This window comes from Mus caroli, chromosome 18 (genome assembly GCF_900094665.2).
Source record: "Mus caroli chromosome 18, CAROLI_EIJ_v1.1, whole genome shotgun sequence".
Lineage (NCBI taxonomy): Eukaryota > Metazoa > Chordata > Mammalia > Rodentia > Muridae > Mus > Mus caroli.
In genome coordinates this window covers 2775093-2784895 of record NC_034587.1, presented here as the reverse complement: position 1 = coordinate 2784895, position 9803 = coordinate 2775093, and the positions used below count along the sequence as shown (strand labels likewise).

The following is a 9803-nucleotide window of genomic DNA, read 5'->3' as shown; positions in this document are numbered from 1 at the left end:
AGAAGAATGGATATAGAAAATGTGGTACATTTACACAATGGAGTACTACTCAGCTATTAAAAACAATGAATTTATGAAATTCTTAGACAAATGAATGGATCTGGAGGATATCATCTTGAGTGAGGTAACCCAATCACAAAAGAACACACATGATTATCCACTCACTGATAAGTGGATATTAGCTCAGAAGCTCAGAATCCTTCTTAGAAGGGGGAACAAAATACCCGTGGAAGGATTTACAGAGACAAAGTTCAGAGCAGAGACTGAAGGAATGACCATCCAGAGACTGCCCCACTTGGGGATCCATCCATAAACAACCACCAAACCCAGACAGCATGGCAGATACCAACAAGAGCCTGCTTACAGGAGCCTGATATAGCTGTCTCCTGAGGGCTTCTGCCAGTGCCTGGCAAATGCAGAAGTGGATGCTCACAGTCATCCATTGGATGGAGCACGAGGTCCTCAAAGAAGGAACTAGAGAAAGTACCAAAGAAGCTGAAGGGGACTGAAGTTCCATAGGAGGAACATCAATATGAACTAACCAGTACCCCCAGAGCTCCTTGGAACTAAACCACCAATCAAAGAAAATACATGGTGGAACTTGTGGTTCTAGCAGTATATGTAGCAGAGGATGGCCTAGTCGGTCATCAATGGGAGGAGAGGCTTTAGGTCCTGTGAAGGTTCTATGCCCAAGTATAGGGAAATGCCAGGACTGGGAATGGGAGTGAGTGGGTTGGGGAGCAGGGGGAGGAGGAAGGGGAAACTAGGAAAGGGGATAATAATTGAAATGTAAGTAAAGAAAATAATCTAATTTAAAAATGTCTAGTATTGAGAAATCTTTTATCCTTTTCGTTTTTCATGACATTGACTCTGAAAAGTTTATTTCTATTATCTAATGGAATGTTTTGCCTTCTGGATTTGTGTGTTTCCTAGTTATTGTGTGAAGTGAAATATGCTTTTTTATTTCTTACTTATTTTAGACTGGGTCTTACTATGTAGCTCTGGATGTCCTGAACTTCATGTTGCTGGCCTCAAAATCCACCTGCCTCTGCCTCTCAAGTGCTGGTATTAAAGGCATATGCCACTATGCCCAGCTGAAATATACTTTTGATAAGAAGACACATAAATGACAGTCTACACTATAGGTGTGTCTCACCTAGGTATCACTCTTGATTGATAAGGTCGATCATTTGGCTTAAAACTTTTCATTGAAAAAGAAGCATTGCAATGTCTGTTTTCCTTTTTAGAAGGAGTAAGTAATCTGTGGGGAGAAATGTGTTAGGATTCCTAACAACTTTAAACATATATAATTATTCTCTATTCCCACTCAATACCATGAACTTAGAGAAGCAATTATTTTAAAAATTTATCAAGTTTGTTTATCATATAATCCCTGTTTGTTGGAATAAAAGTAAGGGGTATTGGTACAGTGGTGACAACAAGCAAAGGCAGTGGCAAAATTGATCCCTTGTGTTCCTTATCACCACCGTAAAAATTATGCCTCCAAAATCATACACATTATGTGCTTAGTCTTTAAGGAATCTTGTTTAGAGATATAATTTTTTTTATTTAATTTTTAGGTTTAAATGAAACACCAGATGTTTACAGCCTTCCAAGGTAAGCTTAATGTTTTTTTGAAACAGTGTCACTGTATTTATTAATTTATTAATTAATTTACTTACCACCTCAGCCTACTAGCTTTATCTTAGAGACTATAGACCTCAGAAGAATGATTGTTATTGCACAGACTGTACAACAACCCATCACATGGGAACTTGCATGGACATTTTATTTTGACCCTTGCCATGTTAGTGCTGAAAAAGTTTCAAGATTTTAAAATTTGGATCCGTGATACTTAGACTGTACTGTAAGTGGGTGGCTTTGAATGATGACCTTAGTCTCTGCAGTTGGGTGATTCAGGCAGGCAGATCTTGATGAAGTCAGCCTGGGCTCCAAGATGAGAACCTTTATCCAGAGTTATGGAAGTGTTAGTGTTGACGTTCTTTGTCCTGCCTTGCGTCATCACAGCTTGTTGTTGCTGGGAGTCCTTGATACTCTGCCTGTTTTGGCCTTTGTCTTCTATTTGACTCTTCTGTTTTGTCTTCCTCTTTCCTTTCCTCCTTTGCTTCCTCCCTTTATTTTTTATTTGTTTGGAAACAGTCTCTCATAGTCTAGGCTGACAACAAACTTGCTATGTAGCCTAGGATGTGAAGAAAATGAGGAAATACCTAACTGCTCCTAGATATAGTTGAGGAAAAGGATTTCATTGTAGATATGAGGGAGAGCTCAGCCAGAGATATCTGGAAGGGTCCAGACTGAATTGGGCTATGAGAAGAGAGAGAAGTGAGATGAAGAAAGAAAAGAGGGCAAGCTAACCAAGAGAGCCTGTGGCCAAAATAGCAGGTTTATATAGGAATGAGGAGCTGGTTGAAGGAAGGGAAGCCCAATCCCTGAGCTGGAGAGTTTTAGGATAGGAGGTGGGATAAGAAGTGCTGGGAGAAGCCATAAGTACTGTGAGCCTTGTTTTGGATTTCTTTTGGACCTGACAGAATGAGCTTGAACTTAAAGGTCCTCTGCCTCCACCTTCCAAGTGCTAGAATTACAGATTTATGCAACTATGCTTTGTTGATATGGTGCTGGGGATTGAATCTAGGCCTTCATGCATGCTAGACAAGCACACTACCTATATCCCTATCCCTTTTTCCCTGTTTCTAAATCTGTCTCCTTCCTTTTTAAAGACGTGGGAGGGGGCACAGATAGAGGATTGGGGAGAAGGCTTATCTGGTAAAGTACTTGCTACACAACTCTGATGACTAGAGTTCTGATCCCTAGCCCTTAGGTAATGCAGCCTTCCATATTCTACACATGGAAGGTATAGACAGAGAATCCTCAGTGCAAGCTGGCCAGCCAGACTAGCCAAACCTCTGTTTAGTGAGATATCCTGGAAAGTAATAGAGGGAGATACCTTGAGCCTCCACATTGACATGTACCACATGTGTGCTCAAACACACATAAAAGACATATACAAGAACATAGATATCATATAATACATATAACAAAAAGATACTGACATGGGGATTATCGGTTCCCTCTTATCAAACATGACTGTCTTGGTTAGGGTTTTTATTGCTGTGAAGAGACCATGACCACAGCAACTCTTATAAAGGAAAACATTTAATTGGGGCTGGTTTACAATTCAGAGGTTTAGTCCATTAATTTTCATGATGGGAAGATGGTGGCACAAAGGCAGACATGGTGCTGGAGAGGTAACTGGGAGTTCTACATCTGAATCAACAGAGAGTGAGCCTGGCCTGAGCTTCTGAAACCTCAAAGCCAGCCCTCCAGTGAGGCCACACTTACTCCAAAATAATGCTACTCCCTATATGCCTAGGAGGGCCATTTTAATTCAAACCACTACAATGACCCTGTTTTAATCTTCCATATGCAAAGACCATTATTTTCAGCTAAGACCACCTTTATTTATAAGTCCTGAGGTGAGGATTTGACTACACCTTCTATGGGACACAGTTCACACCTGTACAACAGTGCTTACTCTGCCCTCTTAGATCGTAAATAATTGAAGAATTAGAATGAAAATGTCTTAAATGTAGGTTGATACATGTGTTACTAGACATGCTTACTTTATGGAGCTTAAGATTTGAAGTTAAGCTAGAGAAAGTATCCAAGGAGCTAAAGGGATCTGCAACCCTATAGGTGCAACAATATTATGAACTAACCAGTACCCCGGAGCTCTTGACTCTAGCTGCATATGTATCAAAAGATGGCCTAATTGGCCATAACTGGAAAGAGAGGCCCATTGGACATGCAAACTTTATATGCCCCAGTACGGGGGAATGCCAGGGCCAAAAAGTGGGAGTGGGTGGGTAGGGGTGTGGGGGGAGAGGGTATGGGGGACTTTTGGGATAGCATTGGAAATGTAATTGAGGAAAATACCTAATAAAAACTATTAAAAAAAAAAAAAAGATTTGAAGTTAGCCAGGCAGTGGTGGCACATGCCTTTAATCCCAGTATTTGGTAGACAGAGGCAGGCAGATTTCTGAGTTCAAGGCCAGCCTGGTCTACAGAGTGAGTTCCAGGACAGCCAGGGCTACACAAAGAAACCCTGTCTCAAAAAAACCAAAAAAAAAAAAAAAGGCATGATTTTTGAATGGTATGTATAATGTTTATGAGTATCAAATTTAGATTACATTAATTTTTTTCTTTATTCTTTCTCTGCTTAAATAATAGTGTTATATTAATGCATCGAGGCACAAGGCATAATGTGGCATGCTATCTGTTTTGAGAGTGAGTATTACTGAGTAGAAATGGCCGAGAGAAGTGGAAAGATTACTGCAGGACAAGCGTATATTGAGGTGGAGTATGATTATGAGTATGAAGCAAAGGACAGAAAGATTGTGATCAGACAAGGGGAGCGCTACCTCCTGGTGAAGAAGACCAATGATGACTGGTGGCAAGTCAGACCTGATGAGAACTCAAAAGCATTTTATGTGCCAGCACAGTATGTCAAGGAGGTCACTCGCAAAGCTCTGATGCCGCCTGTGAAACAGGCAACAGGACTGCCAAATAACTCTGTGAAGACAATACAGAGTATGCATCTCCAGAGATCGACAGAAAATGTGAACAAAATGCCTGAGCTTTCAAGTTTTGGAAAGCCATCGTCATCTGTTCAAGGAACAGGTCTTATTCGTGATGCCAATCAGAATTTCGGATCCAATTATAATTCAGGCCAGACTCTCAGCCTAAGCCTGGACCTGACCCATAATAATGGAAAGTTTAACAGTGACTCACATTCTCCTAAAGTCTCCAGCCAGAATAGGACACGCTTATTTGGTCATTTTCCCGGGCCAGAGTTCTTGGACATAGAGAAAACTAGCTTCTCTCAGGAACAGTCATGTGACTCAGCTGGAGAAGGCTCCGAAAGAATACACCAGGATTCCGAGTCTGGAGATGAACTTAGCAGCAGCTCCACTGAGCAGATGAGGGTAAGAGAAAAGGCCGGTGAAATTCGAGTTTGCCTAAATAAAAATGATGTTTTAATTAAAACCATAGTGTTATAAATTTGGTTGTTTCGCTTTATGTATTCGGAACACATGGAGTCGATCCTGATTTAAAGAGCAGGAAAAAATATGTAAAATAGCTTGTGACATTCATAGAGAAAATCCCTACGTGGTATTCATAATTCTTACATCTATGTGGGGTGGGAGTTACTTTGAGCCTGAAAACTTTTTTTTCTCCCCACTGATGTGCATTAGGTAGGAAGCACTTCCTTTAACAGTAGGTAATTCTTTAGGAGAACATGTGTTTTGTTTTCTGGTTGTACTTTTTGACTTGTTGCTAGCAAGTGCTAGGTGTAAAATATGGGTGTATGGGAAAGACTTACCTGGACCACCATGCAGTATAGTGTGAACAACTGTATTTCCAGTCATGTTGGTGTCTGAAGTATTTCCCCTGCAGTGAAGACTGGCCCAGAAAGAATGGTGTTATAGGTTCGGTCTTTACTTTTTCCCTACCTAGTTTTCTTTTCAGATTGTGAATAGTAGTTTATTTTTCAAACAAAGTCATTTAAAAAGCACATGTATGAAATTGGGCAATTCTGATTTTCTTTTTTTTTTTTTTGGTTTTTTGAGACAGGGTTTCTCTGTATAGCCCTGGCTGTCCTGGAACTCACTTTGAAGACCAGGCTGGCCTCGAACTCAGAAATCCGCCTGCCTCTGCCTCCCGAGTGCTGGGATTAAAGGAGTTGCCACCACACCCGCTGATTTTTTTAAAAAGAGTTTATTTATTTATTTAATGTATATGAGTATACTGTCATATGGTTACATTGTGAGGCACCATGTGGTTGCTGGGAATTGAACTCAGGGCCAGTCAGTGCTCTTAACCACTGATCTATCTTTTCAGCCTGGCAATTCTGATTTTTAAGTAAATATTTTATCTTTAAAAGAAATTTAAAAACAACTATTTGCTCTGAAGGTTGTGTGTCCTCTTCTCTCAGTTTTTTGTTTGTTTGTTTGTGGTGAAGAGAAGCTCCCTCTAACTCCTTCTCTCTCTCTTTTTTCTTTGTTGTTTGCTTTTTTTTTTTTTGTCTTGTTTGGTGCTGGGAATTTAACTCTATAACTGCTTATAGCATTTTTGAGAGGATATAGGAAAAGAGAAGATTCTGTAGCAAAATTTCCATTGTCTGAGATCAAGGCATGAAGTAGTACTAGCACTGTCTTCTGTGGGTCCTCAGTTTTAGTGGGACACTTTGGTGTAGATTATGTAGTGTTTGCTGAGGCACACCTTTAATCTTAGCACTCAGGAGGCAGAGGTAGGCAGAGCTCTGAGTTAAAGCCAGGATGATCTAAATAGCAAGTTCCATACCAGTCAGAGCTACAAAGTGAGTCCCTGTCTTTAAAATTTACATATATACAGACATACATATGTATGGAGAGAGATATTTCTGAAATGTTTGTGTATATAGTTAGTTCCTTATGGAACCTTAGAGGCCTTGGGAAAGATGTGTTTCCTATTACATCCAGCCATAATAATTGTTTGACAGCTAAAATTGTATTTTATATTCATATTCACAAGTAATTCCCTGTTCTTTTGGTTATAGTCATCTTAATTAAGTTCCCTGCACTGGAGTTCATGGCTCCTGATCTTTCATGGGTCTAGCACCATTTGAAAGTCTTATAAAGAATTCTTTGGCAGGCTCTTAGCTCTCCATGGCAATGGTCTCAAATCTTTTGCACTTTCTTCTTTTTGCGGATTCACTTGTACTTTTATCTGGTCTTATCAGATCACTTCGCTTTATACTTAACAGCAGAAAATAAGTTCCCAAACAAAATACCAAAATGCTATGGTATAGCACTAGGGAGCACATTTGCATAGAGGTCATTAAGGCCAGCTCTCAGTTTTATCTGATCCAGCATTGCCAGCTGTGTGATGGTTGGGGGTGGGGGATTAGCTTTATTTTACTCACATTGTAATGCTCAGGGTGAACCCTGGGCCTTCATGTATACTAGGCAAACACTCTACCATTGAGCTATGTCCTAAATTGAAGGATATTTCATGTATTTTATGTATGAGTGTTTTATCTGCATTTATTTATGTGTACTATATATATGCGTGGTCCCTGCAGAGGTCAGAAGAGAAGGTGGCAGATTTCCTGGAACTGGAGTTATGGATGGTTGTGAGCCACCATGTTTGTCCTAGGAACCAAACCCTGGTCCTCTGCAAGAGCTCTTAACTGCTGAGCCACCTCCCTTGTCCTGAGGGGAAAGTCCCTTAACCTGAGTTAAGGAATAGTCACAGGGATGTTGAGGCACATAGTAAGGGCATTGGGCATCTATCACTGCTTAATTAACTACCAAATTGATCAGCTTTCTTTGCTTTTGTGGGTCAGTACATTAGTGTAAGCTTGGGTGCTCTTGAGGCCGCAGTCTTAGACAAGCCAAGTTGAGAAGAAGAATTACTTGTAATGCCTTGCTTACAATGTTGCTAGTTAAGCCTCTTCACAGTTGTTTGAATGTAGCAAGTAGACGTCCCAAAATGAGCAGTCAAGGAGTGAGAGCATGGTAGAAACATGGTAGATCTTCAGTTCATGCTCCACCCTGGTGATTATGCAGCTCCTTCCTCTTTTCTGTGGGAGACTGCACATAAGTGTCAGTAACAGGATTTGAGGGTTAGTGAGGGGAGTACTTTGAAAGTTCTCTGTTAACAGATTCTCCCTGTGATTGTTATTTCTACTTTTTTTTCTTTTTCTTTTTAAAAGATTTATTATTATACATAAGTACACTGTAGCTGACTTCAGCTGCACCAGAAGAGAGCGTCAGATCTCATTACAGGTGGTTGTAAGCCACCATGTATTTACTGGGATTTGAACTCAGGAGCAGTCAATGCTCTTAACCACTGAGCCATCTCGCCAGCCCCATTATTTCTATTTTTATTCCTACCATCAAAACGTCTGTGTTAGCAATTGCCTTTCTTCTGGTATAGTGCAAACATTTCTTTTAAACATTTTAAAATATTTCTATTAGAATGTATGCTCTTTATACTTGCTCTTTGTACTTTTTCATGACCTTTGGCAAAATATGATATTTGTTATGTTCACAGCTTCAGATTCACTGCTAAGTCTTTTCTATCATCATTTAATATATATGTATACGTGTGTGTGTGTGTGTGTGTGTATATATACATATAGAGTGTGTGTGTGTGTGTGTGTGTGTGTGTATGCCACCCTCATGCAAGTAAGGACAACCTCACCTGCTTTGCTTGTTTCACACCTTGTTTTTGAGGCATGGCCTCTTGTTTACCTCTGCACTGTAGCTAGCTGTCCTGTCTAGCTGTCCTGTGAACTTTTGAGGGGTTCTCTTGTCTCTGCCTCCCATCTTGCCCTAGGAGTATGCTGGCATAAGATACTGCTACATCTAGCTTTTTGTTTTTTGTTTTTTGTTTTTTTTTGAAACAGGTTTTTTTTTCTGGTATTGTTGGCTGTCTTCTTGGAACTCACTGACCAGGCTGGCCTCAAACTCACATTTGTCTGTCTCTGCCTTCTAAGTGCTGGCATTAAAGAAAGTCATAGGCTACCATCTCTGGTGCATCCAGCTTTTTACAAAGGCTCAAAGGACTCAAACTCCATTCATCATCAGGCTTGTGTAGTCAGCACTGTTGCCTGATGAGCCATCTTCCCCAGAATTTAGATTTGCTTGTATTTCTCCCTTTTATAACGCTGCTTTTCCTGTATTGCTTCACTACTCCTTTCCTTTATCTACTGAGCCATCTCCCTCACCACTTCCCATTTAGATAGACTGTTTGAGAGCTCTTAATAGTCTGGAATACTAAGTCGTCTGTCAGATAGCTTGCAAAGATCCTGTTGTGTAGCTTTTCATCCTTTTGGTTAGGTCTTTCTCAGAACCATTGTTTCATTTTGATGAACTCCAGTTTATTGGTTCTCTATGTGTGTCATAGCAATTTTAGGTATATTTGAAGAAACAGAATCACTAAGGGAGTGTGTATCTGCATAAGTACACACATACACAAAGCAGGGTGTGTTTTAAACACTTGGTTTGCACAAACATCCAGGTCTGCAATTTTAGAATCTGGGTTTTCTGGCAGGTGACGATGCTCCAGGCAAGTAGTCGTTGGTGGCTTTTGTCCTCATATCCAAGAGGACATTGCCAAATCTGAGATCATGACCATGGACTCTGTGCCTTCTCCTGACAATTTAGTGAAGTTTTTAATTATTCTGAATTATTTTTCGTGTAAAGTTTGAAATAAGCATCCAATCTCTTTTTTTTTTTTTTTCTTTTTTTCCCCCAAACTCTTCAAGACAGGGTTTCTCTGTGTAGCTGTGGCTGTTCTAGAAGTCACTCTATATACCAGGCTGGCCTTAAACTCACAGAGATCTGCCTGCCTCTGCCTTCCATAACTTAAGTTTCCTGTCTGGTAGTTCTATTGTCTGTGCTGTGTCCAAGTTTGGTTGTGTTACTTGTTTTTATTACTGTGTTTTGTTATCTTTCAGCATGCCTTCAACTTCTGGTTGAAAGTCAGATATGTATCAAATAATAGGAACTGAATTAAATAGGCCTATAGTATAAGGTGTTAGGCTAATTTGACCAGAAATTGGTTTGTGTTTAATGTTCATTGTAGTTGTACATACTAGATGCTTGAAATTTAGTATCTGTAGTTTTGGCTCTGTTGCTTTGGGGATTTTGGGTGGCTGGTTGGTTGGGAGGTTCCTCCCTCCCCCTCCCCCTCCCCCTCCCCTCCCCTCCCCTCCCCTCCCTCCCTCCCTCCCTCCC

The 9803-nt window shown here is 40.4% G+C and overlaps 1 protein-coding gene across 7 annotated transcripts in view; it reads left to right on the top strand.

The window, feature by feature from the left end:
* The window catches only part of Arhgap12 (Rho GTPase activating protein 12), a 115044-nt gene that overhangs the window by 18604 nt on the left and 86637 nt on the right, over positions 1–9803 (top strand). For 6 of the 7 annotated variants that reach the window (XM_021150665.2, XM_029471800.1, XM_021150668.2 and 3 more), the window contains exons 2-3: positions 1581–1617; positions 4249–5003. In XM_021150665.2, coding sequence (XP_021006324.1) covers positions 4326–5003 — 678 coding nt within the window. In that variant the 5' untranslated portion in view covers positions 1581–1617; positions 4249–4325. Of the gene's footprint in view, positions 1–1580; positions 1618–4248; positions 5004–9803 lie in introns of those variants that run through there. The other variant, XM_029471801.1, reaches the window with a different exon arrangement.